Genomic DNA, 27,110 nt, shown 5'->3' on the forward strand with positions numbered 1-27,110 from the left:
CACTTGCACTTATCCTACACATGCAAAATGTGCCAAAAACAATGTCGATAACGAATTCTCTCAACTAGTCTAGTTGATCGAGACCGCATTAGCTCTCCAAGCTAGCGTGCGATATTGTTGTTCAAGATCTGTTGTATTAGCTCAACGCGCTATACATTGTCTGTCATCTCACAAACACTGGAAAACTCAAAGAACCATTTAGTTGGTCTCGGGGTGAGATGTTGGAGTAACAAGCCAGTCGTCATATGTTAGAATCCTCGGCCAAGAGAGACGACCGCTAGAGTTAATAGGAGCTAGCGCTAGCCCCACAATTGTTTTTCTCTAATTTATCTTCCTTCTCATTCGCACTGATTAGGGGCCATTCACATACCACGTGGACAGATTTTTAACGATTTTGAACCGCCCAACCCTCACCCGTGGACAACTGCCCAAATAAATTCTAAAAAAAAATGTATGAACCGTGGACACTACCCAAACCAAGCTGTCCACGTGGAATTTGGATGGCCCTTAGGACTTCAACAGTAAGTGCCGATCAAACATCGAAACAATCACCACTTTACAGGATCAACTAATGTTTAATGTCATTTATGTCTGAGTTTATTTCAAGGTTTTGTACCGAATTATTCATTAGGGGCCATCCACATTCCACGTGGACAGATTTTTACCGATTTACAGTTTAACGACAAAACAAGCTTCTTATTTAGCTCAAAAAGGCAAAAAATTCTAAGTAGCAATAAAATTGTACTGAAGCCTGAAAGAAACTAACAACATCAATTTGAAATCAATTTCAAAACTGAATCTAGAACAGTGTGTGAACACGAGAAAATGGGTTAAAAAATGCAAAAATTGATTCTTACACAAATTTAAAATGGCCAGAAACGCCTATCAATGCAGATTCAGGCAAGTCGAAAAATTTTCTCGATTTAAGCTTAAAAGGCATTAGGATAAGTTTCCCTTTTTTTAGTGAAAGGTACTACTGTTACTTTCGCCTGGTTAATGTTCAGATCCTCTTTTTTACACCAGAGATAATTTACGTTTAAAGCAATTTGCATTCTTTCCGAGACAACATTGTCAAACTACCTCTGCAAGCCACTTACCTGGCCCTACTATTAGGGGACAAATAGATAACACCGGTACTGATTCAGTAGAGCGACTTTGTAATTATTATCTAAAGCTGAGGCACCCACGTTTTTGCCGAGGACAATACATCTTCAGGACTTTTTTTTTACATAATTATAGCACTTTTTACTTACTACTAACTTAATTGCTAATTTATTAGCTATAAAAAGAGCTTATCGTAGCAATTGAGGATTAAAACGATTTTTGTCGAAAATTGTTAATAATTTTATTTTACATAGCTTCTAATGTTTCAACACCAGTAAGTCTATGTAATTCGAGTGTACCAAACCAAGGAGGACGCTTCAAAATCATTTTCAGAATTTTATTCTGAATCCTTTGGAGCGTTTTCTTCCTTGTTGAACAGCAACTTGACCAGATCGGTACAGCATAAAGCATTGCTGGTCTAAAAATTTGTTTATAAATCAGCAGTTTATTCTTTAAACAAAGTTTAGAATTCCTGTTAATGAGAGGACAACATCTCGTTTATTTGATGCACTTTGCTTGTATACTCTCAATATGCTCTTTGAAAATAAGTTTTTTGAAAATTAGTCCCAAGTACTTAACCTTGTCAGACCAACTTAAACTGACCCCATTCATCTTGACAACGTGATTATTGTTTGGCTTGAGGAAAGAAGCCCTAATTTTATGGGGAAAAATTATCATTTGAGTTTTAGAAGCATTGGGAGAGATTTTCCACTTTTGCAAGTAGGAAGAAAAAATATCTAAACTTTTGAAGATGATAACTTTAATTGTTTGTTCTGCTATCGTTCTCATAGTATAAAAAGCAAAAAGCGCTAAGGAGAAAGTTCCACTTTCCCGGGAGGAAGCTCCACCCAGGGCCCAAATTAACGACCGGCTAGACATCCTCAGGTGATAGAAGGCGTGATGCCGCAGAACTTGCGCCTCATAAAATCTCCCGACGTCAGTTGCGAATAAATCTAGACCGGTTGGATTGTTAGTGAGAGGAACACGTCACTCCATAACCATCCATATCTCTATCGTGGCGTTGGAGTTCCAACCCAGCTTAACAGCATTACAATAACAGTTAGTTACTGCGAAGTCTATGCCAAATTAATAGAGCAGGATTAGCCGCTTTGCAGAGTAAGAATAAGAATGGAGTTCATTTCTATCAGATTCATAACTTGGAATGCTTACTGAAAAGATGATACAAGGTGCAACAGGAAAACGTTGAACTGTAAAACAGCCGAAAGAGAACTTTTTTAGTTTTATCTTTAAAAAACTGTGATATATACTGTGAAAACTTAAATGAATATGCCACGTTAAATGGTTATAGTTTTTGCACAACTGTACATTCCACTTTCAGCAAAAATATCAGTGTATTCAAAATACAATTAATCTGCATTAGAACAATGATTCGATTTATAACGAACTTGATATCCACCCGGTCAGAAGAGCATAACTAAAAAATTACAAAATTTTATCAACGGGAGATACAAATAACATATTTTGATACGATTTTGTATTCTCCCATTTGCTTTCGATAACAAAATTGATCTGAATGAGTTATAATAACAAATCATGAAATGAAGTTGTTCTGAAACAAATCTAACAATGTTTGCGTCTCTATCAAGACCTGTTGTTTATAACAATGGTTGTTATTATACTGTTCTTTATGCTATCTAATTTTGTTAGAAAGCAGATACAATACTAACGAAGTTTGATATGGGTTTGATATTAGTAGAATATTTTTTGTTATGATTTCTGTTGTTTTAACATCTAACGGGATCAATATCAAAACATAATCTGAAAGGTTTTTCACATAACAAACTAACAGCCTCTGTTACATTTTTGTTTTTTCTTTCTGATCGGGCACTTTCATTCAGTAGTGATATATTGTCGAAACAGATATTTATAATAACTTTTCACGAATCTTACCGTGCACATTTTAGTTTTGCCAGAATACAACAAACCGTGTTGAATAATGAATGAAACCCTTCACATGAAGACTGAGTGAGTTTCGCTATGCACAGCGTTTTCAAATCCGCGAGGTAAAGTATTAATTACCCATGCTTCTTCACAGCAGATGCGATGGCGCTTTCGTTGCTGGTATGACGACACGGGCAAATTCCGCTTGACAATTTCCTGCTTACGCCCCCTCCTCCCCGCCTCCCCAAACGTGGAGGTGGGTCTCGCCTGCCCTGAGGTTAATTTCAGCCTCTTTTTTGTGTTTTCCCCAGTTGTGTAACATCGCTGGTGAGTTGTTTACAATTGCACAAGATTGGATCCCGAGGAGCGTTCGCAGTTTGAGTTCCGGCTGGATGCTAGGTGCAAAGTGGTTGCAGCCGTACGTGGCCATGGCCGAAGTCAGCCGCATGAATACACTTTTCTATTCTTTTCTTTCCCCCCAACAGGGCCTCGGGTGCTGAAGTGTGTCCTTCGTTGAATTACATAATTTGGCTCGAGTTCTCCCGAGCCGTGTTCCCAATGACATTCGCAGTCTACGTGCCACGCCAGGTGGGGTGTGGGGGGAAGAAGAATCGCCGTCTCGGTTTGGTGTGATGATGTATTAAACACATCGAGGGCGTGAAGGGTGTTGCACGAGAACAAAAAAGTTATAATAAAACCGTCAGGAAAGAAAACCGCACACTATTGTTCTTATTTTGTGGGGTTTCGTCGCTGCTGGCAGCTCTAGTCCTATGCAGGCTGCTTTGGATGGAAGGGTGATTTAGATTCACTCCGAAGCGCAGCGATGAATTATGATCTTGTCTAGTTTATGATTGTTATCTAGTCTAGTTACAATGTGACAATGCCAGAAAATAGTCACTAGCTTAAATAACGATGCAAAGGATGAGAATGTATTGTATAAAGTACAACATATTAGTTTCCAATTGAAAAAGAAAAGGAAATTATTGATATTTCGGCAGCAGCTTAGCGCATGCTGAGAAGAGGCACATTTACTCTAACTAAACAGAGAGCACATGTTAAGATCACCCCAATGTTGATGTTTTTAAATTCGTTTCCTGCTCCGAGGGACATCGCGGTGCGTTAAGCACGTTTGTTTCTCAACAGTTTTCTCATGTTTTACAACAGTTTTGATCGATCGTACGCAACGGGGTGCCACACTCGAAAGAGAGAACACCATTCGACGGGTAATTAATTCTGTCGAGCGCCACACCGTCAAAGGCGTTTATTCATACTGATTTTCATCGACAAATTGCTAGGTTCTCGTGACGGGAAATATTTATAAATGTGTTCATTCTATTTTTCCATTCATATGTCAACATTAGAGCAGTAGCAGCATGATTCTACCGGGGATTAGAGGAGTTATACCTTGATCGACTGGTAGCAGTTGGAATTTATGGAAATTTCCTAAAAATTTTCCTTTTCCTCCTTTTATGCAAATAAAATATTATGATTCATTCTTATTATTTTATTACTTGCTGAAAAAAACACCACCTAGGACGTTCGATACATTCGGACATCAAATTTGCTATTTGAAAAATAAAGTCATGGACAACGACGAATATTTTAACTCACTCGCAGTATTTACTGCAAATGTGTTCTTTGATTCAACACGTAGCTTCCAATCATTTTCACTTGCGTGCAAGTTTTCCATAGTAACACTGCTGATTATTTTTCACTCCTGAATGTTCCGAGAACCAAAAAGAAGAGATTGACTGATTCAAACACGATAATATTTATTGTATCTAGGTTCGCTTGCATTCAATAGAATCGCGAGAATGTTTGAAAAATAATCACCAGAGATACAATCATTTGCGTTTAACTATTTGCTTACCGGAGTAAATAGGTATCTTCATTACTTTAGCAGAAATCTTCAGGGTGTTTATTAACGACGGTTTACTGCGATCAAACTTATGCATAGCTGAGAATGAATAGCACTCCCAGAAATGAGGTTAGAAGCAACCGGATCGAAATTGCTTGTTCAAACAGAATCAAACTGCATAGTAAAACAAAACATTCAGAAGAGCAATTCTGATCCGAATGTTCCCGAACGCAATGTAAAATAGAGGTGAATAAGAAGGTAGATTTTTAAAAGAAGATTAGCTTTTAAGAATATCTGTAACCTGCATCAATAATCAATATCTGATACTTACCTAACACTTCTTCACGGGAAACATATCATTCAGCATTATCTTCTAACAACTGAAACAATGGATACTTTTTCTTGAGACTTCCCGTTCAACAAAAGTGGACATACTGACCTGCACAGGGACTTTCTTGAAACATGGTCGGCACGAAAAGAGGCGCCTTAAATGATTACAATAACATGTACAGTGTTCTTCTAAAGTGGTTTTACAGTTTATGTTGTATATATAGCTCTATTTTATGCACAAATACTCTTCTTCTGCGTGTATTATCTCATCATTGGGTTTTTTCGCTTTTTTTTGCTTCTCTCCTGTGTGGACTTACGGTTTTGTGTGTGTTTATAATTTTCTCTGCCTGTTCAAATGAATTTTCTTTTTTTTTCTGTCGTGAGCTGAACTTGCGACTTCCTGTGTTTGTGTCATTTGGTATAAATCATCCCTTATTGAATGCGTAATTGCATAAATATCGTTTGTTTGGTGATGCTTTAATTTTTGTTTCCTCTTTTATTTCTGCTCGCTTTGTCTAATGCTGTAAGTTACTTTGGGCTTCTTAATTGAGTTTTCACATTGCGTCCAATAATATTGACCGTTTTGACTAAACTAGCGTATCTCCGCGCAGTACGGTTAATCAAATCTTACAAAAACGAAAATAATAAAAGTTATTATTTAAAATAATTACTTTAAGATAAATTCGATCATTTTATTTATTAACTCAATACTTGTTTAGTACCAAGTATTTGTCATCAGTTTTTTTATATTCTTTTTCGAGAATGTGTATACCTTTTTTTACAATGTTTATTTATTTGGTTCACTTTGATCAATATTATGTTCTGTTTATAATAACTACTATTGCATCATCGCTTTTTTTGGTGATTCATAAATCATAATGTAAATATATAGATAATAGTCGTATTTGGTTTTGTTTGAACTTCCTCTATAAAACAGACATTGACTACTTGGGAAAGAAAGAGATCTTCCGATGATCAATGTGTCCCTGTATCCATAAGAACAATTTAATTGCCCTCTCGCGTATGTGTGTGTGTGTGTGTTGAAATTCGAGTATTTCATTTTGCGCTCGACGATGACGACTTCAAAACTACCGTCGTTAAATGTTTGGCAAAGTTGATTGACTCACTCCTTTTGTCGTTTCTCCTCTCTTTCTTTGATAAGCAAAAGGTGGCCAATAATGGTTGCTTTGATTGACTAGTAAAATAATATTGCTTGACATAAACTTAAACATAACGCAAATCTAATTTGGCACATAATTTTTTTTCGTTTTAAGTTTCATGATGTGATGTTTCATAAAAAGGTTATTTGAAGTGGTAAGCGGTTGGAACGGTGCACTGGCTATTTCAAGCATAGAAATTTGGCACATTTCGAACATCATCACAATAATAATAATCAGTAAGCATGGAACGTCAGATAGTCAGTCAGCCAGTGTTCCGTAGCCATCGTACCGTGTAGATAAAAAAGCATAAATCAGTATTGTAAACAAGCACGTTGATTTGATGCTTTCGGTAAATACTCATTAAAATTTTCGCTTCGCCGCCGGTTGTCCAGGACCAGGACCAGGAAAAGCAGAGCGTTTCGTTATGCTCGCTATATAGATAGCAGTTCTTACACTCGTCAACGGGTCTTCACCCTCCTCGTCTTATGGGCCCGAGCGCATCGGAGCGAAAACAGGAAAGCACAAATGCAAATAGAAAAGGACCAACGGTGATTTGCCTATACCTACTGTTGCTGATGCTGCTACTGCTGCCGGCTTGAAGTAAGCCTCTTGGTAAAACAATCATATAAAGGTTAGAAAACGGACCGGAAACCTTCGGCTTCGATTTGCTGCTATCGATTAAACAACAGTCACTCGATGATGTTGGACTGCTGCAAATGCCACTTGTGAAATTTAATAAATGTCATTGTCAATAACTTTGTCATTTGGGCCCCCAGTTAGTACCAGTGAGTTCACGCTGTTTGTCGCCGCTGTCTTGCTTTGTTGGGAATAGGGATTGATTTCAGTTTGAGAGTCCGCCTTCGCCGCCGTACCCGTGCAGAACAGGACACGAAAACGCACGGCGGGGGTTTGCATTTTGTGCAAATTTTACGGAATCCTAGTTCCTCCAGCGAGTATTTAACTAGATGATTACTCCTCTCCCGTTCGGCGCAGGCTAAGTGTGGGTTAGTGTTAGCTGGGAGTTCAGTTCTGCATGTCTCAGCAGTTTGTCAATTTAATTAAAACTTTAGAAATTGATTGCCGAGAAGGATTCTCGGTGGAGATTGAGGAAAAACGGGGTTGTACACGAAGTGAGTTGCGTAGTTGTAAATGAAAATTAGCTCCAGCTGGTAAGAGATTATTGGGACATTTTACCTGTACCAATAAATCTTCTTGAAAAACTTCAAAATACTTCAGCTTCTTAAGTTTTTTATTTTAATCAAAATGCTTTAGGAATTGCCGATTTTCACCGTTTGGCAGTAGAGTTTTTTTAAGTATAATAATTTTCATACGTAGTCTATTAAAATCGGGTAGAGTCCAAAAAGGTCGATCCAAAGTCTCATTGAAACGAGATCTCCAAAATAAATGTGCATTTCGGAAGGAAAGGTTTACTGAACCGGTTTTCGCAGTAAAAATGCTCATGGTAAAAATCAAAGACAGCAAACCATTCCATCACAATTTTACTGAAACACTTTCTCATCTTAACCTTAAAAATAAAAATAATTACTCATCGTAGAATCATGGATCAGTAATTCTAAAAAAAAACTATAAATGATCCGAAAAAAAAAATTAAAATAACGACAACTGGGTAACTGAAAATATCTTGAAAAATCAATTCAACCTTTCCAGCTTTTCATAACGAGAACACAACAAATTTACGCTGAAGTAGCGTTGTTGTCATGGCGGTTGTCAAGCAAACAAAAACGTTGAACACGGAAGTTTTCAAAATGATAATCGTAAATACTTTTTACAATTTTTGTTTCTTTTAAATGGTTTCCGTGACTTCTTACGTTGGATTTAGTTGGTTAACTTGTTTTTCTATTTTTAAACAGCATTCGACTTTTTGGAACAGGTAGAAATGATAATTTGAATGAATGTTTTGTGGATTCCAGTTGTTTCTTCTGCTGTCTGTTGCTCTCTTCTAATAAAGAGGCCGTTAATGGTATGTTCTGAAACAAAAGTTTTCAATTCTACATGAATTTGGCGGAATGACTTCTAGCTGGTTTTTGCATTATTCCAGTTGATAGCTGGAAGTCAATGTGACTTCATTCAGAAAGAGTTGCTGCAATCGGTTGGTCAAAAACTCATATAACATTTCCTATGGATTTTCGCCAGTTGATCGCATCGGAGACTGAACTCGTCGGAAATGTGTTCCTGAATTTTTGTTCAAAATTATAGAAATCAGCTCGTGCAATTTGGTTGCCAACAAAAGAAGACGTATGACTTTCGTTGGATTTACCATCTCATCTCTCTCATTCGTTGGATTACCATCTTACAATTTGCGTTTTTAGAATCGATCGCTGCGGAATATCAATCAACCTCGACTATTTCAATTGAAGCGACAATCTTTAAAGGAAACTAGAAGGGTTAAATTCTGCGTATCCTGATGATTCCTATCCGTTTGATATCAAACGGCTGCAATTTCCCATGCGTTTTGTATTTGTGATGACTGTCAAAAATCCCCAAGGTCAGTTACTGAAAATTTGCGGCGAAACCTCAAAATCAAAACGTTTCTTGCATGAATAGCTTTATGTTGCCTGTCGGAAAACACTCAGCATTATATTGATTTGCTTTAAGAAACTGAAACCGAAACAAATCGTTTACCATGACGCTTTGCAGGGAATTTTGTATATGAAAATAATAACAAACATTCCAGACGTTAAAAACCTAGACGAATGAATATCTAATCAAGTGCCTAGAATCCCATTGGCTCTTTCCAGAAATGTTTCAAATAACATCGGAGTTTTTAACTTAAACCAACGCCGGTCCTACAAAACCTTGTTTCCTCAGAATTTGAAAGCTAGTTCAAAAATCTGATTCAATTAGAAGGCTGAGAAATCTTCCTTGCAACACCGATCGTCTTCAGGCGCCTTTGCCATGTGGCATATGAACCCAAACAAATAATAAAGAATGTATGCAGAAATAAGTGAAACATGGTGCAGTCGCAGACCCATTTTAAGAAGAAAAAATAATGGTAAGAAAAGCTTCCGTCTAAAATTTTCATGAAAACAAAAGTCAAAGAGGCAGCAAGATACTCCCGAATGAAAAAAAGGGCAAGATGATCACCCGATCAGGAAGAAAAAACAAAAATGTAACAGAAGCTGTAAGTTTGTTACGGGAGAAACCTTACAGGCTGTGTTTTCTATTTGATCCCGTTAGGTGTTAAAATAACAGAAATTATAACAGAGATGATTCCACTAGTATCAAACACATATCAAAATTTGTTACTAATGTATCAGCTTCCTAACAAAATAATATAGTATATAGAACAGTACAATAACAAACATTGTAATTGATAAAAACGAAGAAATAGTTAGATTCAGAACTACTTCATTTCTGGTTTTGTTATTATAACTCATCCAGATTCAATTTTGTTATCAAAATCAAATGGGAAAATACAAAATTGTATCAAAATATGTTATTTGTATCTCGTGTTGATAGAATTTTGTAAATTTTTAGTTATGCTCGGGCATAGCTAAGAGTTTTAAAGGTCAGAGAAGGCCAAATAAAAAATGATTTGAAATTAAGCACAGAATCGCCAAAAATCCTTCTAAAGGTAAGAAAAATGGGTTTAGAAGCCAGAAAAGGCCAAAATGGAAAATAATTCCAAATAAAGTTTAGAATCGCCGGGAACACTTCAAAAGGCCAGGAAAAGCCCAATAAATGATCCCAAAATGAGCTCGGAATCGCTGAAAAGTGGAAAGTGTTTCTAAAGGCCAGAACAAAAACATAATAGAAAATGATTCCAAATTAAATGCAGCATTGCCGAAAAACCAAAAGAGAAAATGATCCCAAATCAAGCTCAGAATCACTGAAAAACGCTTTTAAAGGCAAAAAATGATTCCAAATCAAGTCCAGAATCGATTCTAAAGACCCGAAAGGCTGAAAAACGCTTCTAAAGGCAACGAAGAAAGAAAAAAATAGAAAATTATCCCAAATTAAGCTCAGAATAACTGAAAATGTTTCTAAAGGCCTAAAATACCCAAAATAGCTCAGAATCCGGAAATCTGACAGACGTAATTATCATGGAATAGTCATAATTTCATGCATCCCTAAGCTATTCGAAATAACTGTTAACAAAAAACTTTCCCTCCAAATTAAAAACCGAATAACCGAGAAGCAACTCTTTCAAGGGCCTTTCAACATCGACCAATTTACTTAAATTTATGAATTATTCCTTGAATGCAATGGATAATGGAAACTAGTCACTCTTGGTGTCCCCCAGGGCACTCTTTTTTTCATCTACGTAACGTACATCTTTTTTTTTCATCTACGTAACGTACTTAACGACATTTTTGCTATTCTAAAAATACGAAGTGGATATTTTTGCCAACGATTGGAGCTCTTTTCGGAAATATGTATTCTAGAATGAAATGAAAATATTCTACATATGCATGGTGTGGAAAAAGATAACTAGAGCTGAATGTGAAAAATACTATCATTTTGTCGAAAAATAAATACCAAACATTGCAATATCATTAGGAAATCAAACTTGTAACAGGTGAAGATGCCGATAGGTCAAGAATGACGCGATTTACGCGAATAATTATGGTCAAGTAAACCTTGTGTGAGTTGAAAACGGTATCCCGAGCAGTTGGATGTCTGCGAGATGCAGGTAGTCGCCACCAGGAGACGCGCTCAGTGAAACGGCCATGAGAGCTGAGGCGAAAAAACTTTTGAAATGAGGGCGGAATTATTAGGTGAATCAGTGGAGAGCGCCAAGAATTACCCCGCAAAGCACCTTTGGATTTCACTTATTCACGAAAACTAGAGGAGCAAGGATGTTCGAAAAAACTGAATTGAAGTAGAAGTGATATTGCCCATTTTAGGACAAAATTACAAAAAGAGAAAAGCGGATAAAATTAGATTAAAGAGAAGTTCGGAAAGTGAAGTTAGGTTATCGTGAACAAAAAATACTGATCGATCTGGACCTGAGGTTGCTTTATGAAAGTTGTTTGAATCCAGCCCTATAACTTGGAGAATTACCTTGACGGTCATACTTGGTCATACTTGGAAGGAGAGTGGCAACGATCGCTGAGAGGTGGTGAAGAGAGGAAGGAGACCACAGACCTCGGTAAAGGAAGCCCCGAATGCAAAACAGTGAAGAGACGACGTAGGAAATAGAAAATAAGTGAGTGGCAGTGTAGACAGACGAACAACGAGTGGATTGAGATGGAGTTCAAGAGTTTGATTGTCCAACATTTTAGAGCGTTAGCTGAGGCGATGAAGAGAGATGTCTCATTGCTGGCTCTACAGGCCCGCTAGTTACAAACTGTAGAAAATTGTGAAAGCGTTATAAAGTTGGGAATCGTCTTAAATTGGGAAATTTTCCACATTTATCTTCATTGACCATTACAACACAATAATCAACAAAGCAAATAACATACTAGGCTTTATAAAGCACTTTTGTTACAACTTTCAGGACCCGTACACCATGAAAACACTACACGTTACCCATCATAAGATTGGAATCGCTTTACTAAGTATTGCAACACCCAATTTAAATATTGCAGCACCCCAAAATAGTTAAGCATCACCTGGAATAGGCAAATATCTAGTGCTTCCGATGAGCTATAAAGTTGCAACCTTCAGCAAACTTGTTCGGAAGGTAAACGGCTTCTGGATAGTGAGTAGTTTAGTACAGGCTACCAATGCTATGTGGCGCTAGCGTGCACGCAATTCTTAGTATTTTGAGATTAATTTACCTCACGATTCTACCTTCCTGGAAAGATGCCGTCTTCAGCAAAGTTATTCAAAAGTTCTTTCTGGTTGGTGGACAGTTAAGTACAGAATTCCACCACTATGCGGCACTAGTTTGAACGCAATTCGTCATATTGTAACATTAACCTTTCTAACGATTCCGACTTTCTAGAAGGTCGAGACAAAGATAGATGTCAAAGCTGAATTCCAAACATGTGTAAAATTTTATAGAACTAGCGATACGCTCAGCGACGCCAGCCTTGTTTACCTGCAAAAAAAATGATGTTGCAATACGGTCACCATGCGACGCTAGTGTAGAGGTGACTTATAACGCATTACTGTTTGAAAGTGCACACGGGAATCTCGATCAATATTGTTCTTGCTAGAGCGTCTGTCTATGGTTGAGGTATCAAGCGAAGTTTTTCAGAAGGTCCGTGTGCCTATCCCGCGATTTTTACGTTCTAGGAAGTTGCGGACTTCGACCAATGCCACCAGCCAGTCAATCATTAATAAGGAATTGACTACTTCTGAGAAATTTAAATCGCTGAGTTGCTGAATACTGAAACGTTCTTGAGATCAGCGACTTAAAACTAAACGCATACTAACGTCTGAACAAGGTTCCTTAAGACCGCAGGTTTCAAAGTGGTTGGAGTTGCGAGATTAATCAACTTAACTCAAAACTGCATGTACAGTAGCCTCACGCAGCGACTCAATGCCATATCAAACTTTATCACAACCAGAAGCCTTCATCCTTCTGAGCAACTTTTGGTGAAAGCTACATTTTTCTAACTTGTTGGATTCTCGAGATTAACTATGTTAAATACTCAAAATTATATGCACATTAGCAGCGTAGCGGTTGAATTTCAGAACAAACTCTACATTAAATAAAACCCCTTGACTTCCTGAACAACTTAGCAACGTCTCAAACGTTTGCATTAAAATTAAATTTTTGTCCAAATCGACGACTTTTCATGGGTTTACCTTCACATGTACTGACGAATCCACCCATGTAGCATCAATCATAGTAACCCATGGATCAAAAAAAAATTGACAGCTCTATCAGTCGAACTTTAACCGTGATGGCGCGCGTTCAAAGAACGGTACTCCGCCGCGTCGAAAATGGACATCGTGCTGCACTTTGTGGATGCCGGATACGTCCGTACCGGCATCTACAATATCTTGGCACTATTGGACAACAATCAGAGCATCGAAAGGAAGTCCAATTCCGCACGGTCGACGACCTTGAGCGACAAGAAGCTTCAAAGGATATTGCAAAGGAAGACCGAGGGAAACGTGGCTACATCGCTGCGTGCGCTTAGACGGGACGTCGGTGCAACCGGTCAAACAGTGAAAAAGTAGCTGGCGAACATGGACATACATGTCAGGAAGCGGCAGTCCCGTCCACTGGTCTCGGAGGTGCAGGCAATAACGCAGCGGCAGCGGCTGAATAAGATGATCGAGACGATTTTTCCGGCGAATTGCGACTTGGTGGTGGTGATGGACGACGAGACCCCTGTCACCCTAGAAACCAACGACTGGCAGGGCACTTCGTATTTAATTCCCCCACCAAGTAAATGAGCTCCGAGAATAATAAGTTTTCCAAAAAGGTGCTGCTGTGGCTAACAATCAGCGAAAAGGGGATGTCAAAGCCGCTCTTCTTTCATTCCGGACTGGCTATGTACGGAGATCGGAAGTTGCGTCGTTTATCATGAAATATTGTAAGGACGAAAACTCCGTGCTCTGGCCGGACTTGGCGTTGGCTAACTCCTCGAAGCGATCTTTGGAGGAGATGGATTGGCTTAATATCGATGTGGTACCCAAGTTTTTTTGTCGCTATCTGAAAAAGTTCTTTTTTTTTTTCAATACAAACGTACAAGGTCTGGTAAAGCAAAAAAGAAAATGATCCCAAATTAAACTAAAATATAAGGAAAAATCCTTTGAAAGGCTAGAAAAGGCCAAAATAGAAAATGATCCCAAATTGAACTCGCCGAATCGCCGAAAACCACTTTTAAAGGTCAGAAAAAGCCAAATTTGAACCCAATCGGAATTTGTTAATTGAAATCTGTGTCCATAAAAAAAATAGATTGCAAAGCAGTTTACCTGTTTTCTCATCTCTTCTAGTTTGACGACAAAAAGCATGACTAAGGCTGACATCTTTTCATTTGATAAACCCACAAAAAATATTTGGAATGAATACCGCGACACAAAACTAACCGACATTTTGCCTCATTTGTACGCCCAGTTCTAGTGCCGAGATAATTTGCGCACCTCTTTTTAGACTGAGATTCCCGTGACGCATTTTTTTCCTATCTGCTAATTTGAGCATTGAAATAAATTTCATCGACTTCACCACGCCGGAGAATTTACCTCGTGAATTCTTGCGTTTTTGTTATTTCTATGAAAGGTAACATTTTTTTTTCGCCATTACCCACCATGAATAAGCGGGCGCAATTGCAAACGTTTCTGCGCTGTATTGCCCGGGATACTTGATACGTTTTGTACCAATTCACTCTCGAATCTAATGGCATCCATCATTACAGAAAAGGGTCAGAACGGCAATTTTCCTGCTCTCAATTTCCTCCGGCCTTTAGAAACTGTCGCAGATTTGTCCTTTCACTCGCTTGCTGACGGTCGACTTTCATTGCACAACCGACGAGCGGGGGAAGCACCGGTGTACAGTGATTTGACGAAAGGTTTCAGCGCTGGAAAGAAAGAAATCCAAGCGAGTCCTCTCCAACTAATGAAAGCGACTATTTTCAAATGAAAAAAAAGTATATATAAATTGGATCGTACACAGCTCGGTTTCATCGGAGTTGGCTGGTTTTCTTGGTCTTCGTCATTCGACATATCGCCGGGACCCGGTAAATCACCTCTCAACTGGCTACCTGCTTTTCTCATTTTTTTCCCAGCCCAACTCTGACAATCTATTTGATTATAGTTCACCTTACAATGGTGCACCTCTGCTGAGCACTTGTCGTATTTTTCCATTTGTGCTGTGCATTCGTCATTCGTGGTGGTTTGCTGTCGCCTCATAACGAAGAAGACCTCCTCCATCCAGGCCAGCTTCACCACAGCGGACTGGCAAAAAACCACCTGTTTTTCCGAAGCACGGTATCTACCAGTTCCTCTTTCCCTCCGCCAGAGGATAACCCCAACAATAACAACCACAAAGCCAAAGGAATAAGTAAGCTTCGAGCCCATTGCTTTCCCATCACCACCGCCTGTTAGCAAGCATCCCAAGTTAGCAAGTAACCACAAACGCATACATCAACTTGCCGCGGTGACATTGAACAGAGGGTTTCTTTCGTCGTCCCGCCGAAGGGGGAGTAAAGAAACGAGAATAGGAAATGAAAACGTCAGCAGTTAGTAATCATGCCAAGTCTAACGTGTTAATATGACGTTCCTCTGCATTCTGCGCGGCGGCGCTGCTGGCGGAAGGCACCAACTATAATGAAACGAATTGTGACAATATTGGGTAAAACAAATTGACAGAGTGATTAATTTACTTCCTACTGGTTTTGTAGAATCGAAAGTCATCAAACCTGACTGATAAGGAAACAATTTCCTCTAATGGCTAACTTATTTTTCGGAATTAATCCCTAAGATCAGTTTAACTGGGGCTTAGTTTGTCCCGGGGAAACCCAGCAACGTGTGAAGTTAACCCCATACGCACTGTAGAATTTGCTGAGATTGATCGAAGGAAACGTGTGCTGCACTCTCATCGTTTTACATCCATCGGGATTTCTACTCCTTCTTGCAGTCTTGACAGACAGGCCCGGCATAGCCTTCGCAGTGTACTTGTGCTCCGTAATGTGCGATAATGGTACACACAAAAGCTCGAACTTCAATCAATTAAAGCGTTTTTCTTATTTGCACAAGTTTTGATCTGGGTCCACATAAAAACTAGCTTGATTAGCTTGAGTGCTTTTATCGACCAAAGTAAAAAAAAATGTGCAAACACCGCACAATATTACCGTGGTTTCGCACCACTCAACTTTTGCGTGCATAATCGCAGCACATATATGTGTGTATTTACGTACAGCATCCGTCGAATCAATGGGTTGATGGATGGATGCACCGCACATACACGAGCAAGATAGTTTGCACTTTGCAGTCTGCTGAATGCACTTCTTGAGAGTCATTAGGCTCGGTGGCGTTTGCATTTTCGCAATCAATACTGATTTTAATTTGTAATGATATGGAAATGCTGTCTGCCGTAGAGAGCCACCCAGTATGAATCTCTGCTTTTCAAGCCTGCAGGATATTTGTACCAGTAAACGCTCGGTTGTGTTTTGCTGAGGTTTATTACACATGAGAAATGCTGAAGCAATCGATTCGAGTGTTGCCATAGGTAAGGAACGCAAAAGGGGGGAGAGGTGCAACTTTGATACGTTCGGAGGATGAGGATAACCCATAAATATACGCCGTAATGCTAACGCTGCTGTTTGAAGCAACATTAAGAATACCATTTGAAACATTCGTAAACAACTGATGGTGACGCACGGTACCTCACTGGCAGTTGCGTTACCACGCATCTCCTCCCATATTCAACTGCAGCTAACCGTTGGTATAATTTTCCAGCACTAGGCGGAACTATCCGACCGAAAACTGTCACAAAAACGAACTACTCAAACACAATACATATTACATTCGAATGCCTGGACGGAAGTAGCATACCCAACTGGTAGCAAAACAACAACACCGCCCGTCTTCGGGCGCCTCCTCCATGTGACATATGAACACAAATAAATAATAAAGGATGTATTCACGAATAAGTGAAACACAGTGCACAGCACAGCAGACCCATTTCAGGGAAGAAAAATAATGGCAAAAAAAAGTTTCCTTTTAAAATTTCCATGAGAACAACAGTCAAAGAAGCAGAAAGATGCTTCGCGAATGAGGAATAAAAAAGGCAAGATTGTAAGAGCTAAGTAAGAACAAACCGGTGGTAACCCAGAATGAAGGACAAATAAGCAAACTGAACGAAGAAGTGGAAAATACGAGTCATCCTTCCTGGCACCTCCGGAACTTTCCACACCGCTTTCGGAAAGTTTCTGGTGGGGGAAAACAGAGAAGCCCCAGAGTGCATCAGCTTTTTCTTTCTCTCGCTTTTCCCATTCTGGCGGTGCACATCAGCGCAGTCCCCAGCTCACTTGAAGCGTAGTAGAAATAGTAGGCGACGGAAAAATATGTCAAGTGACATTATAATACGCGCTCACTCGCTTATGTGCTTTTCAGGATCGGCTGATGCTGAGTCATTTGGTGCACGTCGAAACACGGGCACAGCCTTGTCTTAGATAAAAATGCGTCGTTTGTCGCGCACTGGTGTCTCTTCAGGCCCTTGTCTACTTGCGAAAAAATTCACCGCAAGGCTTCAGACGAAGTACCCGCCGCAGCTGACGACAATAATCGAGTGCTGTTTGGGAAGTCTGGTGTGAATGTGGCTGGAATGAGGAGATGCTCACGGCAACAAATTAGCTCAAAAACCTGGCGGCAGAAGGATTCACAGAGCCGCACAAGGGTTTACATTTTCTGTCGCAGCTGAATGTTTCCTTTATGTATAATTTGTTTTCCTGCAGCTCGGGCAAGAAACATGCTGTAGCGCAAGATCGCCTTGGAGATGTGCTTTTAAATCCGGAATGCGAGAGTGAAGCAGCAAAGCAGGTGATTTCTTGCTTGAAGGCTGCTTGACGGAATCATTTTCTTTCATGAATTTATCTCATGCAGATTTTTTTCAAAACTTCTAATTAGAACTTGGTGGGGACTATCATTGTTATTTCTACAATTTGAGCAAAACTAATGCAAAGTGTAGGATACTGTTGACGTTTGTCAAGTTTCAGTGCAATTCATGGAGTACCTACTCTTAACCTTATGTACTGTGTGAAACAACGCTCCTAACCGAGGTAGCAAAAAAGCTAATTTTACGGGAACAAATTGTGTGCATTCTTAGCGAACCCCCACGATTGGAACGTGTTGGAGTGGTGCGAGACCATTTCGTTTAATTCTAGACTAGGAAAGTGAGTCTGCTAGTCCTGTAGACTGAATAGCAGCAGCGAGTCCAAAATGACTGTTAAACAGGGTGGGTTCCCGCTTTTTCTGATGATATTTTTTGAATTTCGGTGTTTTGTAAAAACATGAGGAAAGCATCAATTTTCACAAGTTTATTTATGTCCTTACAACAACAGTGTTCTAAAATTATGGAAAGTATTTCACCTTCATCGCTTGGAGCGTCGTTCTAAAGCGGCCGTTCTGGAATCCTCTGGCAAATAAGATTTTGTTTATGAAACGATCAAATGGTACGAGGAGACATCTCCTTTGGAGGATCGTAGTAGATCCAGTAGGATGCCATCTGCATGAGCGCCACAAGTCAACGTTCGTTGGAAACTTGCCATGAATCTGAATACACCTATTGAATCTGTTCATAATATTTTGACAACTGACCTTAGATGGCCTTGGACGGACAAGAAGCGTAAAGTTCACGACATTTCCAAGCCCTCTGAGAAAAAAAGCTCAACAGAGCGAAATGATACCTTCACGGCACTTGTCCCAAAGCAGCCACACAATGTACAAAATGTAGCAAAAGACAAGATTTCTGAGTCCCAAAGGAGTGTTCCTCGACTTCAGAGCGTAGCGTCAGTGAAATTTTGGGGATAGTTTTAAAGCGAGGTAGGCGTCCATCGGTTTTCGTCGACAGAGGCGTTAAAGCCAATGCTGTTTACTATAAAACGAAAGTCTTGGAGAAAACTGTTACCCCGAGTTTTCGAAAACTTTTCCGACATGACCACTATGTATTACAGCAAGGCGGTGCACATAATGTTTGCATTAAAAAAATGAACAAAAATTACCCTCTTTTCAACCCATGAAAAGACTTACTTTCACACGCACTGGCGAACTACCCTTGCAGCATCAAGCATAGTAACCAATGAGTCAGCAGAAAAAAATCGACAGCTCAATCAGCCGAACTCTAACCGTGATGGTGAAACGGACATCGTGCGGCACTTTTTGGACGCCAGATATGCACGTTCCGGCATCTACAACATCTTGGGTTTATTGATCAACAATCAGGGAATCTATTGAAAGCTCGGTTCCGAACGAACAACGCCCCTGAGCGACAAGAAGCTCAAAAAGATGTCGATGAGGAAGATCGAGGAAACAGTGAAAATGTACCAGGTGAACATGGGCATACATTGTTGGAAGCGGTAGTCTCGTCCACTGCAATGATGCAGCGGCAACGCTTAAACTAGATGGTCAAGTCGATTTTTCCGGCGAACCGCGACGTGACGGTGGTAAAGGACGACGAGACCTTTCTCACCCTGGATGGCAACGACTGGCAGGGCACTTCGTATTTCACTTCCCCCACGAAGGAAACGAGCTCTGAGATGAAGTTCATTTAACACACCTAGTGCTGCTGTGGCTAACAATCAATGAGAAGGGGATGTCAAAGCCGCTGTTCTTTCGCTCTGGACTAGCCGTGAACGGAGAAATTTAAGGTGCGAAGTGCCTGCCGGAAGTTGTGTCGTTCATCAAGAAATATCTTAAGAGCAAAGACGCGGTGTTCTGGCCGGATCTGGTGTCGGCCCACTACTCGGAGCGTTCGTTGGAGGAGATGGAGCGGCTGGTACGCAAGTCTCCAAGCTGGATCCCATCGAGATTTTCTGGGCAAACTTGTAGCTTAGTTTCTTGACATCACCATCCGAAACAAGGCGTTTTTTTCAAATGCAAACATTGCTAAGAACTTGGTACAAGGTTGGTAAAGAGACAATTTGACGAGTTTTCTAGTTACAAATTAATGGTTCTTGAACCCCAGATCTGAATCTTTTTTCTACATGATGTCGAAGCTTGCTAATAAGACGATCTCTAACTTGGACCAGTTTAAAGCGGCTATCCAAGAATCTGAGATGAAATACTTATGGAATCCATGCGTGCCACCTGCGACAGCTTCGAAAAGCGTTTGAAGTTGGTGAAGCTACCTAACGTATGGGTTGTTCCAAAACATCTGCTGTTGATGTTCACTATAAAAACTTTTGAAATTGTATCCAAATATGTTGCACACGGTGAAGACAACATTAGTAGATGTTTTTGAAATAAACGCCGGTACCAACAGTAAATGAGATATTCATTGTTCGCACGTTCGTATTATACAAGAAATAGAAATGCTTCACGTCACGTAACGTAGTTAAGAGATTAGTACAATTTTTAAACTGGGCGGCTAGGCTTGACTTTCGCACATTCTCTATTCATAGGTAGCCAACAAGTAACCGAAAGCTAGCGAAGGGGAAACGTGTTCGTTAGTGGTTGAACTAAACTGGAAACAGTGATTTGAAACTCAAATTCTCACTAAATTGCCATCACAAAAATTCATAAACCACAAGTTTAGGATAACCCTCACCGTTCTATTACGACATTTGTGGTCAAAATCCGACGTAGTCCTACGTCAAAAGCCTGCAATATAAATATGTTGCTTGTGTTTGAAACCAAACTGAAAATTTGCTGTTGATCCGGATATTTTCGCACCCCTGAATAGGCTTCTGAATACACCAGCTCATAAATATTTTTTCCCTGATAAGAATTGTCTTTGTTGAAAAAATTAGGAAATTCAAAACTCTTTTCGTAAAAGTGTTATAACTCCAGATTGGCTTATATTATCTTGGGGTGATAAGTGTTTCTTACGTAGAATTTTCCGAGGAACACGATGACACTAAATTTGAAACGAAATTGGCTGTATTTGCCGGAAAATGCAAATTTAGTTTTTGAATGCAAAAATAATCTATCTGGCATCATCTTCCAGCTGGCAAGTTGCATCTTCCAGCTATGAATCCCCTGAATGTATTAGAATTTTGTACTGAGCAGCTGCCGGAAAAGTGAAAAAAGGGGTTATCTACCCTATCCCTAAAAGTGGCGACAAACTAGACTGCGAGAACTATCGAGCGATCACTGTCCTAAATGCCGCATACAAAGTGTTCTCCCAGGTCATCTTCCAACGCCTGTCACCATTTGCCAGCAGATTTGTAGGAAGTTACCGGGCCGGCTTCATGGAAGGACGGTCTACGGTAGATCCAAGAGTGACACGAGTTTAGAGTCCCCACACATCATCTTTTCGTCAATTTTGAAGCCGCATACGGCACAATAAACCGTCAAAAGCTATGAAAAATACTTGACGAAAACGGCTTTCCAGGAAAGTGTTGTATGGGGATTTCGGGAAGAAGAACGTCGGACTTCTTTGAGTGCTTCGACAAGGTGATGGTCCTTTCTGCCTAATGTTTAACATCGCGCTGGAGGGTGTTATGAGACGGGTGGGGTATAACATGTTGGGTACGATTTTCAATAGATCAGGCCAATTTATCTGCTTTGAGGATGACATGGATATTGTCGGCAAGAAATTTGAGACGGTGGCTAAGCAGTATACCTGACTGAAACGAGTTAGCAACAAGCAACAACGTTATCGCAATTTCACCAGACGAGTTGAGATCATTCCGGAAACCACAACAATCTTTCCCAGACCACCCAAACGATATCTACAGGAAATGCAACATAAGCATAACACCATCGTCTAGCTATCAGCAATGCATACAAATACCCCCTTTGTTCTAGACGGAGCTGACCACAACGCGAGGTTTCTTCGTAGGTTAAGAGTCAATTGTAAATCAGTTCTTACTAAGCACCAAATAAAGAAGGAGCTCAGCTCCGATAAAAAATATATTTTTTCGACTTTCCCTTAAGGGAAGTCTTAACTGGCGCCCGAATAGGGACCCTAGTGTGAAATTAAGTTCAAAAGTGTTAAAGTGTCGAAACCAAAAAGAAGTATCACAACGTTAGAGTGAAGTGAACATCTTGTACCATCAAACACCGGATAGTGAAACTGTAAGAGGATCTCACATCCGCACTTTGAGCGAAACCTATCCCAATCGCAGAAGCAGCCGTACGAATCGGTCCCCAAGTATCCGGAACAGCTAACCACTCGTCCCGGCAAAAAAGGAATCTACCGACCGTACCGAGAAGGAAGAAAGTCACCTATCGGTCCCGACTCGACCTGGTTTCAATTGCAACCCGGCAATTGGTCGAGCTGAGGTAATAGGACTCGATAACAATCTGAGCAGGCGCTCAAGAAGATCTCCAGATTTTCCCTGTAAGAAGGATCGAAAACGGAGTCTACGTGTCCCGCAATCCCGTGGCATACCCACAGGATGCTCAGGCTAGTACTGTAAGTAATAAACCTTTTCTTAAAAATAAAAAAATCAAGCAGTAAAAATAAAGTGAAAGTGAAAAAGTGAAAGTAAATTTATATATAAGAATATTAAGCGATAGTAACCAAGAGTAAAAAAAAAAGCCTTAAACAAACTGGAAGAATTGAACGAATTGTTCAAGAAATTAAATATAAAAATAAAAATGGCTCAGAATCCCATAGTAGACGATATCCTAAGCCGACTCGCAGCTCTCGAAACGGCAAATATCCCTCCAGCGTCACCTGACTACAGCGATCCACCGCTAATATTCACTCGTCCCGATGGATCCGCGGTAAACCCAGAATCTTTTGAGAAGATTCCAGATTTAGTAAAGGACTTACCATTTTTCACTGGTGAGCCAGGGGAATTAAACAATTGGCTCTGTGATGTTGACAGTTTGGTTAAGCTATACCAAACCAACACATCGCATAGTATAACAGCAAAATAGATTTCACATGGTCTGCAAAACGATACGCAGAAAAATCAAAGGTGAGGCAAACGATGCGCTGGTAGCCTCCAATGTTAGCATCAACTGGAATGTCATAAAAAAAACACTTCTCACATATTATGGCGAAAAACGAGACTTAGAGACATTAGACTACCAACTGATGAGCGTGCAACAAAAGAACGATTCACTGGAAACGTATTCCGACAAGGTAAACCGATTACTATCCCTAATCGCCAATCAGGTTAAAACGGACGACAGATTTACACACCCAGAAGCATCAAAGGCTCTGATTGAAACATATAATAAGAAAGCTATAGATGCCTTCATTAGAGGTCTCGACGGAGATGTCTATAAATTTATTCGCAATTACGAACCGACATCTCTGGCAGCAGCCTACAGCTACTGTATTGCATTTCAGAATGTAGAATGCAGAAAAATGTTAACCAGACCTAGGCATCATGAAATGGCAACACCACCCAGAAATTTGATTCCGCTCGCTCCACCTAGGATACCACCTAGAATGGCACCGAGACGAGACCCTGTACCATTCAGACCAGCACAAGTATTTCCCAACCACAATTTTAGACCACAACCAATTTTCCAGAATAACAGACCACCTCCACACTTCAATAACTTTAGGCAACCCCTACAACAACACATGAACCAACCGCCTAGAGTCCCTCAGAGAAATCCATTTAGACCCCTACCAGAACCTATGGAAGTTGATCAGTCAATTAGAACAAACCAAGTTAATTATGGTAATCGACCCCAACAACCAAACCCATCAAAACGTCCGAGACTTTTTAACACGGTAACCGGAAAATACGAAGACCCACCAGTTGAAATCGAGAACGACGAAAGAGCAGACTACTGCCCATCAGAAGATGAAGAATATTATCCCGAAGAATCCAGTACTTACCAACGCTATATGAGACAAGTCGAAAACCAAGAACGCGATCTTCCTGAAGAGGACATAGAAAACAATGCCGAGCTCAATTTTTTAGGATAAAATCCACCCTACCATACTTTCTTTATTATGGCAAAGCCAACAAACCACTCAAAATCTTAATCGATACAGGTTCAAACAAAAATTTCATTCATCCAAAACACACTAATATTTCACACAATGTGAAACAAACATTCCATGTATCCTCAGTGGGCGGGGATATAAAAATAGAGAAATATTCAAGAGGAAAGTTATTTTTACCTTATTCAGACGCCTTAATCAAATTCTTCCACCTAAAGGAACTAAAATCCTTTGACGCAATAATAGGACACGACACCCTGAAGAAACTCAAAGCAGTCATAGACACTTCAAATGAAAGATTAATTTTGGAAAATCAATTTGTAATCCCTTTACTTCAATACAAACTACAAGAAGTAAACAAGATCAACATCCGCGATAGTCACCTGGACGAATATCAGAGAGATGAACTCAACAAAATACTTAAGAAATTTCAAGATTTATTTCAACCGCCAGACGAAAAATTACCCTTTACTACCAGAGTAAAAGCAGACATTAAAACAACAGACGAAAACGCAGTATACAGCAAAACTTACCCATATCCACAAGCATTAAAATCAGAGGTCAACAAACAAGTGGAAAAATTACTTCATGACGGTATAATCAGACCTTCCCATTCACCGTATAATTCTCCCGTGTGGATCGTCCCAAAAAAATTGGACGCTTCTAACGAAAAGAAGTACCGAATGGTGATAGATTACAGGAAATTAAATTCGAAAACAATAAGCGACAGGTACCCTATCCCTGACACATCTGCAGTTTTGGCTAACTTAGGAGCAAACAAATATTTCACGACATTGGATCTGGCCTCAGGCTTTCACCAAATACCAGTGTCAGAAAAGACATCGAAAAAACAGCGTTCTCAGTCAATAACGGGAAGTACGAATTTATTCGCCTACCGTTTGGATTAAAGAACGCTCCTTCTATTTTTCAAAGAGTGATGGATGATGTTCTCAGAGAACACATCGGAAAAATTTGTCACGTATACATAGATGACATTATAATTTTTAGCAAAACATTTGAAGAACATCTGAAAAATCTAGAAATAATCCTCCAAACATTACGAAAAGCCAATTTCAAAATCCAACCAGACAAATCAGAATTCTTGAAAACAGAAGTCGAGTTCCTAGGGTTCATTGTATCAGAAGACGGACTAAAACCTAACATGAAAAAAGTGGAATGTATCCGGAAGTACCCGGAACCCAAAAACCTCAAGGATTTGAGAGCCTTTCTCGGACTCTCTGGCTATTACAGACGTTTTGTAAGGGATTACGCTAAACTCGCGAAACCCCTTACAAAGCTTTTAAGAGGGGAGGATGGCCACCGCCAAATTCCGAAGAATCAATCAAAAAACCATGCAATCAAACTGGACGAAGAAGCAATCAACTCATTTAATACACTTAAAGATATATTATCATCTAACGACGTCTTAACTTTTCCAGATTTTGAGAAGCCTTTTATCCTCACCACAGACGCATCAGACATCGCACTGGGAGCAGTTCTGTCTCAGCAATTTCCAGATGGAGAACGACCAATAACTTTTTTTTCTCGAACTTTTTCCAGCACAGAAGAAAACTATGAAACCAACGAGAGAGAGATGCTTGGTGTCGTGTGGGCACTCCACAACTTAAGGAACTTCATATACGGAGCAAAATTAAAAATCTATACAGATCATCTCCCACTCACATTCACATCATCACCTAAAAACAATAATGCTAAGCTGAAACGTTGGAAGGCATTTCTTGAGGAACACGATTACGAAATGTTCTATAAAGCCGGAAAGTCCAACGTGGTGGCTGATGCACTATCCAGGATCCAAATTAACTCATTAACCGTAACCCAACATTCAGCAGAAGACGACGACAGTTCGTACATACCTTCCACAGAGGCCCCAATTAATGTGTTCCGCAACCAGCTGATTTTTCAGATCGGACCGAATTCATCATATGAATTTAATGTCCTTTTTGAAAAATTCACCAGACATATATTTGTGGAACAACAATTCACGATCGATTTTCTAAAAGACAAATTGCTAAGATTTCTAAATCCCGGAGTCCTGAACGGTATATTTACAGACGAACCAACTATGGGAACCATCCAAGAAATTTATAAAACCCACTTTAATCCTAAAATAACTAGAGCAAGATTCTCGCAATTAAGAGTCGAAGATCTTGAGGAAGAAGAACGCCAACTTGACGAGATAAAAAACATTCACAACTTTGCGCATCGTAACGCAAAAGAGAATTCACTACAACTCGTTAAACGATTCTTCTTCCCTGGGATGCATAAACTCATCCAAAATTATGTTAAAACTTGCGAAATCTGCAAAACAGAAAAATATGAGAGACAACCACAAAAATTCATACCGGTTAAAACACCCATTCCCCAATATCCCGGAGAAATAGTTCACATAGATATATTTTTGTACAACGCGAATAACCTTTTCATATCGTCATTAGATAAATTCTCAAAATACCTAAAAATGCGACCCATCAAATCCAAAGCCATCTCAGACATAAAAGACGTTCTCTTACAACTTCTTTACGATTGGGACTTGCCTGCCCATATCGTTATTGACAATGAGAGCTCATTCGTATCAAATGTTGTAGAGCAAATGATTCTAAATTTGGGGGTACAAATTTTCAAAACCCCAGTTAATAGATCGGAAACAAATGGCCAAGTAGAAAGATGCCATTCTACAATTCGAGAAATAGCTAGGTGCACTAAAGCACTAAATCCAGATATGCCCGTGAAAGTACTCATTCAAGAGGCAACACACAAATATAATAATACCATACATTCCTTCACAAAAAATACTCCAAAAAACATTTATATAGGTGAAAGTAGGAACAACGTAACATACGAGGAGATAGCCACAATTCGAAACAAAAATAACGAAAAAATATTACAACTTTATAAAAACAAAGACGAGAAAATAATACCAAAGCTCTATCAGCCATACACTATTGACTCTTACGCATATGAGAAAACGTGCTCCAATAACAAAAGGAAAAGTAGATATAACATAGTCAAAATAAAAGAGAATCACAGCACATATATTATAGATTCAAATAACAGAAAAATACACAAATGTAACCTAAGGAAGGATCCACATGAATAATCATCCTCTTAATATCTTTTCAGACTCGCCCTCTGCGTGTCTAATATGCAGGCATCCATACAAATTCACGACTTGACAAATAATCCTCTGGCCATTATACCACTTGGAAAAGCAAGAATAAAGATAGGACATATACGTATTATCCATCCAATCGACTTGATACAAATCGGAAAAACTATATCTAACGTCAATCGCGACCTT

The 27,110-nt window shown here is 39.6% G+C and overlaps 1 protein-coding gene across 1 annotated transcript in view; it reads left to right on the forward strand.

The window, feature by feature from the left end:
• The window catches only part of LOC129720637 (uncharacterized), a 44,818-nt gene extending 41,179 nt beyond the window's left edge, over positions 1 to 3,639 (forward strand). Inside the window, exons 2-3 of the mRNA XM_055672124.1 lie at positions 3,318 to 3,424; positions 3,492 to 3,639. Coding sequence (XP_055528099.1) covers positions 3,318 to 3,424; positions 3,492 to 3,639 — 255 coding nt within the window. The remainder of the gene's footprint in view (positions 1 to 3,317; positions 3,425 to 3,491) is intronic.
• The last annotated feature ends 23,471 nt before the right edge of the window (positions 3,640 to 27,110 follow it).

The sequence above is a fragment of the Wyeomyia smithii genome, chromosome 2, assembly GCF_029784165.1.
Source record: "Wyeomyia smithii strain HCP4-BCI-WySm-NY-G18 chromosome 2, ASM2978416v1, whole genome shotgun sequence".
In the NCBI taxonomy this organism is placed as follows: domain Eukaryota; kingdom Metazoa; phylum Arthropoda; class Insecta; order Diptera; family Culicidae; genus Wyeomyia; species Wyeomyia smithii.